At 49.0% G+C, this 15,579-nt stretch overlaps 1 protein-coding gene across 1 annotated transcript in view; it reads right to left on the bottom strand.

Annotated features, from left to right (window-relative positions):
- Positions 1–15,111, bottom strand: part of LOC148481365 (protein unc-13 homolog B-like) — a 140,599-nt gene extending 125,488 nt beyond the window's left edge. Inside the window, exons 1-2 of the mRNA XM_088453624.1 lie at positions 14,968–15,111; positions 9,481–9,554 (exon numbers count right to left, since the gene is read on the bottom strand). Of these exons, the coding sequence (XP_088309750.1) occupies positions 9,481–9,502 (22 nt within the window). The 5' untranslated portion in view covers positions 9,503–9,554; positions 14,968–15,111. The remainder of the gene's footprint in view (positions 1–9,480; positions 9,555–14,967) is intronic.
- Positions 15,112–15,579: the final 468 nt, after the last annotated feature.

The raw sequence follows: 15,579 nt of genomic DNA, 5'->3' as shown, positions 1-15,579 counted from the left end.
AGGAGACGTATAGGGCCTGCTCCACGCTCCCTCTCATCACATTTTATGGGCTGGGAAAGATACATACATAATGCAATAACGTGTGTATAATCCTCCATTGTTCTGCCGCTCTTCTGCCCTAAAGCTTTAACTTTGCAGCTTCTCTCCTACTTCCTATACATCTGATGCACAATACATTACAATGGCACACACTGCAAGTCACCCATCATAGGCTGTAACTCTTGTGTCAGCAAACACCACATATGGCACGTCACATAATACCATGACTAGTGCATATAATATACAATACTGTGCAGCATTTTTTACACACCTGCCTAAAACTTTTGCAAAGTAAGAATTCTTTCACACACCGAAGTGTTAGTAGTTTATTTTTATCAATTAACAAAATGCAAAAAGTGAATGAACAGAAGAGAAATCTAAATCATATCAATATTTGGTGTGACCACCCTCTGCCTTCAAAACAGCATCAATTCTCCTAGGTACACTTGCAGACAGTTTTTTGAATGACCTCGGCAGGGAGGTTCCAAACAACTTGGAGAACTAACCACAGATCTGTGGATGTAGCTTGCTCAGATCCTTCGGTCTCTTCATGTAATCCCAGACAGACTCTATGATTGAGATCAGGGCTCTGTGGGGGCCATATCACTTCCAGGGCTGAAGCAGGGGCGGAACTGCCGGCGACAATGGAGGCGGTCACCGCCGGGCGCCAGTCCTGCAGGGGGCACCTCTCCCCCATTGTCCCAGCCAGCTTCCTCCGTCTCCTGCCCTGTTAGCTAATGCCCTCAGCGCCAGGGTCGGACTGGTCCGCCAACCACAGTGCAGCTGCTTGTCGGCTGTGTGCAGCAGCAGCACCACCAAGGATTCACGGAGGAGGAGACCAGCTCCAGCAGGGTACTCAAGGCTCCCTGCAGCCACAGGCAGGCAGAATCCGCCCCTTTCCCGCTGCCCCATGAATCACGAGATCATTCCCCACCGGTCAACAACTACATTGTGGTATCTGGTATGTAATGTATAGTGTGTATGAGTGAGCGTTTCATTGTTTATTTTATAATTAAGGGTGATGTGTGTGTGGTGGTGGGGTGGTGTATTAATGTGTGTGGGGAGGCGGTATATTAATAATGTGTTAAATGTGGGTCACTGGCGGGCAACACTCTGCAATACATGGCGGGCACCGCAACACTCTTAGGGGTAAATTTACTAAATTGAGAGTTTTTAGAAGTGAATTTTAGACGAGAGTTTGCCCATAGCAACCAATCAGATTCTAGCTACTATATTCTAGAAGGTGCTAGTTAAATGTTAAGTAGAATCTGATTGGTTACTATGGGCAACATCTCTTCTAAAACTCACTTTAGTAAATTTACCCCTTAGCGTTCTCACTAGACTGTTTTAGCGAGGGCACCGCGCCCTGCATTTCTAAAGTGCAGAAAGCACCCTGCCACCTGGTGCGACGCCTCACTGAAAGCCAGCTGCTGTCGGTCCCAACTGCAAGTCGCAGTGTCCCGCGGGTGGGGAAAACTGCGGTGTAGCCTTTACCGCCGGCGAATGGATGAGCATCCATTCACACTGAAAGCAGCGCTTAGGGGCAGCCTGGTATCTCCGTAATTGCCGACCACGACCCCTTTCTCTAGGCCCGACGCCCTACCCTAGTGTGAACACTAACTCTGCTTTATATGGCAGGCACTGCAACACTGTCTAAATTATATGGTGGGCATTGATGGTCTCTGTATTATATGTATACATATATGCCTCTGTAGTGTTCCCTCTAGGCTGTTTCAGCGGGGCGCCATGCCCTGCCCTATGTCTAGAGGGCAGAACGCACCCTGCCCTATGTCTAGAGGCCAGAACGCACCCTGCGGGTTCTGTCCCCACCCGTGGGATGCAGAGTCCCGAGGGTGGGGAAATCCATTCGCAGTGACCGCAGCGCTTGGGGGCTGCCTGGCATGTCCGTAAGAGCCGTGCACACCCCCAAGAGTGATGAAAAGGGGACGCGTCATAAAAGACACGTTCCCTTTTCACTGGTCATGCCCCCTTTTTGCCACATGCAAAAGCTCCCTTTCTCTAGGTCTGGTGCCAGACCTAGAGTGAACACTACTCTGCATTATATGGTGGTTGCTGTGATGTTATCTGCATTATATGGTGGTCACTATAATGCTCTCCGTATTGTCAGGCGGGCACAAAAATGCTTTCAGTGGCCGTCACTAAATTGCCATCAGTATTGTATGGTACGCCTTAATAATGCTCCGCGTATTCTCTAGAGTCACTAAAATGTTCTCCGTATTATCTGGCAGTCACAAAAATTGCAAAAGGAATGAGCGATTTTTACATTTTTGAGATGTCGCTCTGCGCATGAGTCAGATTAGCTGTCCGAAATCGCATGGATCTGAGCCACATTATACAACTCATTTTCATAGGGATGTCAGGGAGCGTGTCATTTGTTGAAAGTTGAAAAGTCAGCATGGGACAAGTGGGGAACGCCAACATCTTGCCTCCGGGCAACTGGGATGAAGTTACGCCACTGCGCTGAAGATAGTTCTTAATGACGTTGGCTGTATGTTTGGGGTCGTTGTCCTGCTGCAGAACAAATTTGGAGCCAATCAAATGCCTCCCTGATGGGATTACATGGATAAGTACCTGTCTGTATTTCACAGCATTAAGGACACCATTAATCCTAACCAAACCCCCAACTTCTTTTGCTGAAATGCAGCCCCAAACTTACAAGGACTCTCCGCCATGCTTCACTGTTACCTGCAGACACTCATTATTGTACCGCTCTAGTGGTCACACCAAATATTGATTTGATTTAGATTTCTCTTCATTTACTTTGCATTTTGTTGATTAATAAAGAAACTATTAAGACTTCTATTTTTGAAAGGGACAGATACGAGATACCGGTACTCGAGATACCGCCGGTCAAAAACCCGACAAGGTTGGGATACAGACATCCTGTCGGCAGGTATCCCAACCCTACCCCTCCCTCCCTGGTGCCTAAACCTAACCTGCCCCCTCCCCAGAAGTTTTGCACAATATAATATAATATATAAAATTGCATACATTTAGCTATTGTAGTCCGAGAAGGGAAAGTGGTTAAAGTAAGTATCGCAGCGGCACAGCGCTCGGAAGGAGCCATGTGACTGGCTTGTGGTGCCTCCGCAAATTACTGCTTCCACACCCTTATGACTACTGTAACGGAATCAGCATTGATGCGAAAACATTTACACTGCTGCCCATTCATTTCCAAAAAAGGTCTTCACACAGGGTGCACAGCTCCACTCAAATTCATTTGCTCCATTTAAGAAAATAAAACAAAAAAAAAATCCTACTTATCAGCTTATAAAGTGTTTAAAAAGCAGCAAAGTCGATTTTTCAGCTTACTCCTTTGTATATAAAAGCATCAATAAATAGTAAAGTCATTTTATTCCCTTTCCACCAGGTCCGATACAAAATCCTCCCAGCTTGTGTGGTGATGTATGAACAGGATCAGGCACAGAACAAAAAATCTCAAACGATAAAACACAGCAGTGTCAGTTACGCTTGCTGTCGCAGACGCATTCATTTCCATGCATTTCACCCATTCCCCAGTACAGGCGCCGATAAGCTCTTATAAAGCCAAGGAACACACATGCACAGGTTCACATTAATAGAGAGGACACCACAGACGAAATAAGCCACCAGCAGAACAGTTTTAGGCAGAGTGTCTGCTGGGTACCGGAGATGGCTCTAGAATCAAGTGATTAATTAGAAATCTTGATAAATGTGTTTCGGTACTTCTCCCCATCCATCCTTTCTAAAAAGCATTAATACGTTCCAACAGAAACATACACTGAGAGCGACAGCGCAGTTATTACATGTGGGAGGTCCTGAACTGTACCATAAAATGAGAGGGATCCAGACACTACGAGCGGTTCTGACAAAGGCTGAATACGGGGCGAACCGGCACCAAAAATCGCCACATTTACATCGTACAGAAAAGAGAACAATGACTGCGCTACGATCTGGTCTAACCCAACCCTTGGCTGGTACAAAGGCTCCTCTGTTACACCATCACCTGGAGATGAGAGCAGACACAACACAGGCACCTGGGGACACAGGACCTAATGCAGACCCGCTCGCGAGCGCTGAGCGCTCGCAAGCGGATCAATGTTGGCCAAGTGCGCATGCACGAGACCCGGATAGCGACGGCCAAGCCGTCGCTACGGGTCTTGCTACAAAGGGGGCGTGCTGTCGATGGTGAGTGGCAGCACGCTCCCTTTGGTGGGCGTGCCGGGGGCGTGGCTGCCCAGACGGAGGAGTTCCCATGGGAACGCCTACCGTGTGGGGCCGGCCCCACTGACATCACAAGTTAAGTCAGTGGGAGTGCTCTCGGCTCTGATAGAGCCGAAAGCACTCCAGGGCTTGCGGCAACGAGACCCTACCACAAGGGTCTCGTCGCAGGCCCGATGGTCACGATGGTCTTGACCATCGCGACCCATCTTTTTGGCTGCTCGCTATAGCTGTGGGTGGTCACCCACAACTATATGAGCAGCCAGGAGGCAGCTCTAAAGACTAAGAGGGACGGCCCTAATTCAGAGCGAGCGCTCCGTCAGAGCGTCCGGCTCTGAATCAGGGCCACAGTCCAGCCAAATTCATACACTATACCTACATTAGGAAACTTATTCACCCACGTCCAATAAAATAAATGTAGTTATAAAGGATATTAGAAGCTCAGGAGCATTTCAGCTACCATATAAAAGAAGAACAGTGTGAGGAGCATTGTATATGTATGGGGTGAGTTACTGGATAGAACACACAAGTCTCCGTAGTGTGAGGAGCATGGTATATGTATGGGGTGAGTTACTGGATAGAACACACAAGTCTCCATAGTGTGAGGAGCATGGTATATGTATGGGGTGAGTTACTGGATAGAACACACAAGTCTCCATAGTGTGAGGAGCATGGTATATGTATGGGGTGAGTTACTGGATAGAACACACAAGTCTCCATAGTGTGAGGAGCATGGTATATGTATGGGGTGAGTTACTGGATAGAACACACAAGTCTCCATAGTGTGAGGAGCATGGTATATGTATGGGGTGAGTTACTGGATAGAACACACAAGTCTCCATAGTGTGAGGAGCATGGTATATGTATGGGGTGAGTTACTGGATAGAACACACAAGTCTCCATAGTGTGAGGAGCATGGTATATGTATGGGGTGAGTTACTGGATAGAACACACAAGTCTCCATAGTGTGAGGAGCATGGTATATGTATGGGGTGAGTTACTGGATAGAACACACAAGTCTCCATAGTGTGAGGAGCATGGTATATGTATGGGGTGAGTTACTGGATAGAACACACAAGTCTCCATAGTGTGAGGAGCATGGTATATGTATGGGGTGAGTTACTGGATAGAACACACACAAGTCTCCATAGTGTGAGGAGCATTGTATATGTATGGGGTGAGTTACTGGATAGAACACACAAGTCTCCATAGTGTGAGGAGCATGGTATATGTATGGGGTGAGTTACTGGATAGAACACACAAGTCTCCATAGTGTGAGGAGCATGGTATATGTATGGGGTGAGTTACTGGATAGAACACACAAGTCTCCATAGTGTGAGGAGCATGGTATATGTATGGGGTGAGTTACTGGATAGAACACACAAGTCTCCATAGTGTGAGGAGCATGGTATATGTATGGGGTGAGTTACTGGATAGAACACACAAGTCTCCATAGTGTGAGGAGCATTGTATATGTATGGGGTGAGTTACTGGATAGAACACACAAGTCTCCATAGTGTGAGGAGCATGGTATATGTATGGGGTGAGTTACTGGATAGAACACACAAGTCTCCGTAGTGTGAGGAGCATGGTATATGTATGGGGTGAGTTACTGGATAGAACACACAAGTCTCCATAGTGTGAGGAGCATGGTATATGTATGGGGTGAGTTACTGGATAGAACACACAAGTCTCCATAGTGTGAGGAGCATGGTATATGTATGGGGTGAGTTACTGGATAGAACACACAAGTCTCCATAGTGTGAGGAGCATGGTATATGTATGGGGTGAGTTACTGGATAGAACACACAAGTCTCCATAGTGTGAGGAGCATGGTATATGTATGGGGTGAGTTACTGGATAGAACACACAAGTCTCCATAGTGTGAGGAGCATGGTATATGTATGGGGTGAGTTACTGGATAGAACACACAAGTCTCCATAGTGTGAGGAGCATGGTATATGTATGGGGTGAGTTACTGGATAGAACACACAAGTCTCCATAGTGTGAGGAGCATGGTATATGTATGGGGTGAGTTACTGGATAGAACACACAAGTCTCCATAGTGTGAGGAGCATGGTATATGTATGGGGTGAGTTACTGGATAGAACACACAAGTCTCCATAGTGTGAGGAGCATGGTATATGTATGGGGTGAGTTACTGGATAGAACACACAAGTCTCCATAGTGTGAGGAGCATGGTATATGTATGGGGTGAGTTACTGGATAGAACACACAAGTCTCCATAGTGTGAGGAGCATGGTATATGTATGGGGTGAGTTACTGGATAGAACACACACAAGTCTCCATAGTGTGAGGAGCATTGTATATGTATGGGGTGAGTTACTGGATAGAACACACAAGTCTCCATAGTGTGAGGAGCATGGTATATGTATGGGGTGAGTTACTGGATAGAACACACAAGTCTCCATAGTGTGAGGAGCATGGTATATGTATGGGGTGAGTTACTGGATAGAACACACAAGTCTCCATAGTGTGAGGAGCATGGTATATGTATGGGGTGAGTTACTGGATAGAACACACAAGTCTCCATAGTGTGAGGAGCATGGTATATGTATGGGGTGAGTTACTGGATAGAACACACAAGTCTCCATAGTGTGAGGAGCATTGTATATGTATGGGGTGAGTTACTGGATAGAACACACAAGTCTCCATAGTGTGAGGAGCATTGTATATGTATGGGGTGAGTTACTGGATAGAACACACAAGTCTCCGTAGTGTGAGGAGCATGGTATATGTATGGGGTGAGTTACTGGATAGAACACACAAGTCTCCATAGTGTGAGGAGCATGGTATATGTATGGGGTGAGTTACTGGATAGAACACACAAGTCTCCATAGTGTGAGGAGCATGGTATATGTATGGGGTGAGTTACTGGATAGAACACACAAGTCTCCATAGTGTGAGGAGCATTGTATATGTATGGGGTGAGTTACTGGATAGAACACACAAGTCTCCGTAGTGTGAGGAGCATGGTATATGTATGGGGTGAGTTACTGGATAGAACACACAAGTCTCCATAGTGTGAGGAGCATGGTATATGTATGGGGTGAGTTACTGGATAGAACACACAAGTCTCCATAGTGTGAGGAGCATGGTATATGTATGGGGTGAGTTACTGGATAGAACACACAAGTCTCCATAGTGTGAGGAGCATGGTATATGTATGGGGTGAGTTACTGGATAGAACACACAAGTCTCCATAGTGTGAGGAGCATGGTATATGTATGGGGTGAGTTACTGGATAGAACACACAAGTCTCCATAGTGTGAGGAGCATGGTATATGTATGGGGTGAGTTACTGGATAGAACACACAAGTCTCCATAGTGTGAGGAGCATGGTATATGTATGGGGTGAGTTACTGGATAGAACACACAAGTCTCCATAGTGTGAGGAGCATGGTATATGTATGGGGTGAGTTACTGGATAGAACACACAAGTCTCCATAGTGTGAGGAGCATGGTATATGTATGGGGTGAGTTACTGGATAGAACACACAAGTCTCCATAGTGTGAGGAGCATGGTATATGTATGGGGTGAGTTACTGGATAGAACACACAAGTCTCCATAGTGTGAGGAGCATGGTATATGTATGGGGTGAGTTACTGGATAGAACACACAAGTCTCCATAGTGTGAGGAGCATGGTATATGTATGGGGTGAGTTACTGGATAGAACACACAAGTCTCCATAGTGTGAGGAGCATGGTATATGTATGGGGTGAGTTACTGGATAGAACACACAAGTCTCCATAGTGTGAGGAGCATTGTATATGTATGGGGTGAGTTACTGGATAGAACACACAAGTCTCCATAGTGTGAGGAGCATGGTATATGTATGGGGTGAGTTACTGGATAGAACACACAAGTCTCCATAGTGTGAGGAGCATGGTATATGTATGGGGTGAGTTACTGGATAGAACACACAAGTCTCCATAGTGTGAGGAGCATGGTATATGTATGGGGTGAGTTACTGGATAGAACACACAAGTCTCCATAGTGTGAGGAGCATTGTATATGTATGGGGTGAGTTACTGGATAGAACACACAAGTCTCCATAGTGTGAGGAGCATTGTATATGTATGGGGTGAGTTACTGGATAGAACACACAAGTCTCCATAGTGTGAGGAGCATGGTATATGTATGGGGTGAGTTACTGGATAGAACACACAAGTCTCCATAGTGTGAGGAGCATGGTATATGTATGGGGTGAGTTACTGGATAGAACACACAAGTCTCCATAGTGTGAGGAGCATGGTATATGTATGGGGTGAGTTACTGGATAGAACACACAAGTCTCCATAGTGTGAGGAGCATGGTATATGTATGGGGTGAGTTACTGGATAGAACACACAAGTCTCCATAGTGTGAGGAGCATGGTATATGTATGGGGTGAGTTACTGGATAGAACACACAAGTCTCGCTAATCAACGCTGATGTGATAACAGATCTCATCATATACAGATTTACAGGAGTTTCTACCTGTATCCGCACACACACAATGGCTCAGCAAGCACCTGTTCCTCAGGTCTGACATAAGGCTCCTGGCTATGCGGCACTCACATATTTTTCCAACATTCGTCACATTGCTGAGGGGAAAGGACGGTTCTGAATCACTACTTTAAATCTTGAAACACAATGGTTAGACCCGAGGAAGCCCGGATGAAGTCGGTCAGCTCTAATAGGGCCCATACACCTACACGATCAGCTTCCCATCCGTTTTACATCCGATTACCCTGCAGTTCCGTCTGCACGTTTTTTTTGATATTTTTTTTCTCTTTGCACAGGATCAGTCGTATGATCTATCCTGTGCCTCATGCGCTCATTAGGGAATAGGGACAAACAGTCATGGAAATGACTATTGCCACACGATAGATCGCATAAAAAAAAAAAATGCCACGTTCTGAACACGATACGATGGAATATATGTGCTACACATATGATCACAAGATACGGATTGAAGGACCCACGGGAGCGCGCATTGGATGAACAAATGCACGATTTCAACGAGACTGAATGTACGACGAGTCGAAAATCGTGTGACCGTCTAGAAATCGCGTAGGTATATAAGGGCCTTAAGTGGGACATGGGTCAGCGCTCTGGTGAGGCTGGCATATCTTTACCACCTTAATACAAAATACCAGTTTCCACAAGCAGCTGGCACTCAGTGTTATATAGGAACCAAAGAGTGAGCACTCACCTCGAACACACAGAAGAGACATGGCCTCTGTCAGTGGGGACCACCCCGGGGGGCATGAGGTGAGTAGGGCGACTCTGTGGAAGGATTAATTAGGAGTATTAGATAGAAATTACTGTTGTCACTTAGTCAAGGCTGTGTGAGGGCAACTAGAGACTTGTTAGGGAATGCCAGGCATAATGGTAGCAGAACACCTGGGATATTGGGACCAACAAGAATACAGGACGCCAGAGGCACAGGAAGGATAGAGGGAGGAATAGGAAGACAGGAAGCCAGGGGCACAGAAAGGATACAGGGAGGAATAGGAAGACAGGACGCCAGGGATACAGGAAGGACAGAGGGAGGAATAGAGATAGGACACCAGGGGCACAGGAAGGAATAGGAAGACAGGACACCAGGGGTACAGGAAGGAAGGATACAGGGAGGAATAGGAAGACAGGACGCCAGGGGCACAGGAAGGATACAGGGAGGAATAGGAAGACAGGACGCCAGGGGCACAGGAAGGATACAGGGAGGAATAGGAAGACAGGAAACCAGGGGCACAGGAAGGAATAGGAAGACAGGACGCCAGGGGCACAGGAAGGATACAGGGAGGAATAGGAAGACAGGAAACCAGGGGCACAGGAAGGAATAGGCAGACAGGACATCAGGAGCACAGGAAGGATACAGGGAGGAATAGGCAGACAGGACGCCCGGGGCACAGGAAGGAATAGGAAGACAGGACACCAGGGGCACAGGAAGAATACAGGGAGGAATAGGAAGACAGGACGCCCAGGGGCACAGGAAGGACAGAGGGAGGAATAGGAAGACAGGACGCCCAGGGCACAGGAAGGACAGAGGGAGGAATAGGAAGACAGGACGCCCAGGGGCACAGGAAGGACAGAGGGAGGAATAGGAAGACAGGACGCCCAGGGGCACAGGAAGGACAGAGGGAGGAATAGGAAGACAGGACGCCCAGGGCACAGGAAGGACAGAGGGAGGAATAGGAAGACAGGACGCCCAGGGCACAGGAAGGACAGAGGGAGGAATAGGAAGACAGGACGCCCGGGGCACAGGAAGGACAGAGGGAGGAATAGGAAGACAGGACGCCCGGGGCACAGGAAGGACAGAGGGAGGAATAGGAAGACAGGACGCCAGAGGCACAGGATGGATACAGGGAGGAATAGGAAGAGAGGACACCCGGGGAACAGGAAGGATACAGGGAGGAATAGGAAGAGAGGACGCCCGGGGCACAGGAAGGATACAGGGAGGAATAGGAAGAGAGGACACCAGGGGCACAGGAAGGATACAGGGAGGAATAGAGATAGGACACCAGGGGCACAGGATGGATACAGGGAGGAATAGAGATAGGACACCAGGGGCACAGGATGGATACAGGGAGGAATAGGAAGACAGGACGCCAGGGGCACAGGAAGGATACAGGGAGGAATAGGAAGAGAGGACACCAGGGGCACAGGATGGATACAGGGAGGAATAGGAAGACAGGACGCCAGGGGCACAGGAAGGATACAGGGAGGAATAGGAAGACAGGACACCAGGGGCACAGGAAGGATACAGGGAGGAATAGGAAGAGAGGACACCAGGGGCACAGGAAGGATACAGGGAGGAATAGGAAGAGAGGACACCAGGGGCACAGGAAGGATACAGGGATGAATAGGAAGACAGGACGCCAGGGGCACAGGAAGGATACGGGGAGGAATAGGAAGAGAGGACACCAGAAGAATTAGGGGAGAGGAGCTATGGGAGAGGGGTTGGCAGAGGTGCATATCAAGGAGCTGCTTATACAGGGGGCAGAAGGCTATGCAGGGGATAGACAAGGGACTGAGGTCAGATGGGAGTAGTGGGTAGCAGAGCTATGGGGGCTCTGTGTTTGGCACAAGTGAGACAGTGAGCTATAGACGGAAGAGGTGAAGCTTGGGGTAAGCATATAAGGTGTAAGGAATGAGGGGTAGACTGGAGTGAAATGGAAGTGGTGGGAAGCAGGGGATACAGTGGAGAGGGACAGATGGAGAGGGAAGTGTAGAGGGGCGGGGGGACTAAGGGGGTGGAGTTACAGGGTGTTAAAGGGGCGAGGCAGATATCAGGGAGGAGGATTAAAAAGAGGCTTTGTGGGTGGTTGTATTAGTAAGGGAGCAGGGGACATTAGGAAGTACAGGTAGAAAGCGGTAGATGGGAATATCGTGATCAGTGAGCTATAGTAAGTCACAGGGATATAAAGGGGGCAGGGGGTGATATGGGGTAGAATTAGAGTAGAGGGGAGAATGGGCATGATGGGAGTAGTAGTTGGGAGCAGGTGATTATGGGGCAGGATGGGAGTAGTAATATTGGGGAGCAGGATGGCAGTTATAGTGGATGAGAAGGGGAGAGGATGGGAGTAGTAGTAGGGAGAAGGGGACAGGATGGGAGTAGTAGGGAGAAGAGGATGGGATGGGAGTAGTAGTATAGTAGTGGAGATCAGGGGGCAGGAATGAGGGTATTGGGAAGCAGAAGCATGTGAAGAAGGATGGAAGTAGTGGTATGCAGGGGAGAAGATGGGAGTAGTAGTAGGGAGGAGACAGGATGGGAGTAGTAGTGGAGAGCAGGGGGTGATTGGCAGGATTTGAGTAGTATTGGTGAGTAGGGGGCAGAATGGGAGTAATAGTGAGGAGCAAAGGGCAAGATGGGAGAAATAATAGTGTAAAGCAGGAGGCTATGGAGTAGTATGTAAGTAGTAGAGGGGAGCAGGAGGCAGGATGGGAGCTGTAGTGGGGAGCAGTGTTATGTGGTTGCCAGGGTTATGTGGGGCAGGACGGGAGGAGTAGTATTGGGGAGCAGGGGTATAGGATGCAGGATGGGAGTAGTAGTATTGGGGAGCAAGGGTATAGGATGCAGGATGGGAGTAGTAGTAAAGGGGGGAGCAGGGGGTAAGATGGGAGTAGTAGTGGGTTATGGGGCAGGATGGGAGAAGTATTGCGGGTCAGGATGGGTGTAGCAGTATTAGGGAGCAGCGGTATATGGTGCAGGATGGGAGTAGCAGTACTGGGGAGCAGGGTTATATGGTGCAGGATGGGAGTAGAAGTACTGGGGAGCAGGGGTATATGGCGCAGGATGGGAGTAGTGATATTGGGGAGCAGCGGTATATGGTGCAGGATGGGAGTAGTGATATTGGGGAGCAGGGTTATATGGTGCAGGATGGGAGTAGTGATATTGGGGAGCAGGGTTATATGGTGCAGGATGGGAGTAGTGATATTGGGGAGCAGAGTTATATGGTGCAGGATGGCAGTAGTGATATTGGGGAGCAGGGTTATATGGTGCAGGATGGGAGTAGTGATATTGGGGAGCAGGGTTATATGGTGCAGGATGGGAGTAGTGATATTGGGGAGCAGGGGTATATGGTGCAGGATGGGAGTAGTGATATTGGGGAGCAGAGTTATATGGTGCAGGATGGCAGTAGTGATATTGGGGAGCAGGGTTATATGGTGCAGGATGGGAGTAGTGATATTGGGGAGCAGAGTTATATGGTGCAGGATGGGAGTAGTGATATTGGGGAGCAGGGTTATATGGTGCAGGATGGGAGTAGTGATATTGGGGAGCAGGGGTATATGGTGCAGGATGGGAGTAGTGATATTGGGGAGCAGGGTTATATGGTGCAGGATAGGAGTAGTGATATTGGGGAGCAGGGGTATATTGTGCAGGATGTGAGTAGTGAATTTGGGGAGCAGAGTTATATGGTGCAGGATGGAAGTAGCTGTACTAGGGAGCCGGTGTATATGGTGCAGGGTAGGAGTAATAGTATTAGGAAGCAAGGGGCTATAGAACAGGATGGGAGTAGTAGTATTGGAAGCAGGGATATATGGTTCAGGATGGGAGTAGTAGTGGAGAAGCAGGGTAGGATGGGAGTTGCAGTGGAAGCAGGGGGCTATGGAGCAGGATTGGAGTAGTAGTATTGGAAGCAGGGGTTCAGGATGGAAGTAGTAGTAGTGGGAAAGCAGGGTGCAAGATTTTAGTTGAAGTGGGAAGCAGGGGGCTATGGAGCAGGATGGGTGCAGTGGTGAGGGGCAGGATGGGAGTAGTAGTATTGGGAAGCAGGGGTATATGGTTCAGGATAAGGTAGCAGGGGACAGAATGCGAGTTGCAGTAGGAAGCAGGTGGCTATTGAGCAGGATGGGAATAGTATTGGGGAGCACGATGGAGGTAGTATTGGGGAGCAGGGGCATGATGGGAGCAGCAGTTTTGGGGAGCAGAGATGTATGGTTCAGGATAGGCAAAGTAGTAAGAAGCAGGTGCTATAGAGCAGGATGGGAGTAGTGGTGGGGGGCAGGACGGAAGTAGCATTGGGAATCAGGATGGGAGTAGTAGTACTGCAGAGCAGGGGCAGGATGGGAGCTGTAGTGTTGGTGAGCAGAGATATATGGTTCAGGATAGGTGACGTAGTAGGAAGCTGGGGGCTATGGAGCAGGATGGGAGTAGTGGTGGGGGGGCAGGATGGTAGTAGTATTGGGAATCAGGATGAGAGTAGTATTACTGCAGAGCAGGAGCATGATGGGAGCAGTAGTGTTGGGGAGCAGAGATGTAAGTAGTAATGGGGCAGCAGGGGACAGTATAGGAGTTGTAGTGGGAAGCAGGGAGCTATGGAGCAGGATGGGAGTAGTATTGGGAATGAGGATGAGTGTAGTAGTACTGCAGAGCAGGAGCATGGTGGGAGCAGTAGTGTTGGGGAGCAGAGATGTAAGTAGTAATGGGGCAGCAGGGGGCAGTATAGGAGTTGTAGTGGGAAGCAGGGGCTATAGAGCAGGATGCGAGTAGTGGTGGGGAGCAGAATGGGAGTAGTAGTGTTGGGGAGCAGAGATGTATGGCTCAGGATAGAAGTAGTATTGGGGCAGTATAGGAGTTGTAGTGGGAAGCAGGGGCTATAGAGCAGGATGAGAGTAGTGGTGGGGAGCAGAATGGGAGTAGTAGTGTTGGGGAGCAGAGATGTATGGCTCAGGATAGAAGTGGTATTGGGGCAGTATAGGAGTTGTAGTGGGAAGCAGGGGCTATAGAGCAGGATGAGAGTAGTGGTGGGGAGCAGAATGGGAGTAGTAGTGTTGGGGAGCAGAGATGTATGGCTCAGGATAGAAGTGGTATTGGGGCAGTATAGGAGTTGTAGTGGGAAGCAGGGGCTATAGAGCAGGATGAGAGTAGTGGTGGGGAGCAGAATGGGAGTAGTAGTGTTGGGGAGCAGAGATGTATGGCTCAGGATAGAAGTGGTATTGGGGCAGTATAGGAGTTGTAGTGGGAAGCAGGGGCTATAGAGCAGGATGAGAGTAGTGGTGGGGAGCAGAATGGGAGTAGTAGTGTTGGGGAGCAGAGATGTATGGCTCAGGATATAAGTGGTAGGGGGGCAGCAGGGGGCAGTATAGGAGTTGTAGTGGGAAGCAGGGGCTATGGAGCAGGATGGGAGTAGTGGTGGGGACAGGGTGGGAGTGAGGGGACTCGCCGGTAAGTAGTCAGAGTAAGTTGAAGAATCACCTCCTCTCCGCAGCTCCCAGCCGCCGTCCCTCCGTCCGTGGACAGCGCAGAGAGCAGCCTCACACAGGACGGACAGCCGGAGTGAGTATGACGGGGAAAGCTCCCGTGTCCCGCTCCTCCTACTGCCATCTACACAGCAGCACACTCCCCTCTCCTCCCTGCGTGGTTCAGCTCACCTCCAGCAGCCCCAGGGGATGGCCCGACCCATCCCACAGAGACATGGGGGGGAACGGTGCAGAGGCTGAGGGAGGGGAGAGCGCACAGGTGACAGAGATGATTGACGTGGAGCTGGGATATCAGCCAATGGGAGGGAGGGAGGCGTGGTTATCTGACTGGTGGGCGGGGCATCGCAGTCTTATGTGAGGCGATATATATTTAGTAGTATCCGGACTCAAGCTCGTGTTGTGTTCCTGCGCGGGGCGGAGCACACCTGTCAGTAGTACAGCGCCTGGGGCTAACACCTGGGGGACTATTTTGTAAAGGATGTACAGGTGACAGGTGAGCGGAAGAATACCTCTGCTACCTTATACATTACTGTGTGTTAGTGACATATGTCACATGGAAATAATTCATCGGTGTATGTAACAATTAACTATACTTCACAGTTATTAT

This window comes from Taudactylus pleione, unplaced genomic scaffold (assembly GCF_031769625.1).
Source record: "Taudactylus pleione unplaced genomic scaffold, aTauple2 ptg000584l, whole genome shotgun sequence".
Lineage (NCBI taxonomy): Eukaryota > Metazoa > Chordata > Amphibia > Anura > Myobatrachidae > Taudactylus > Taudactylus pleione.
Note: the sequence above shows the minus strand (reverse complement) of the source record. Positions and strands in the feature narration are given on the sequence as shown.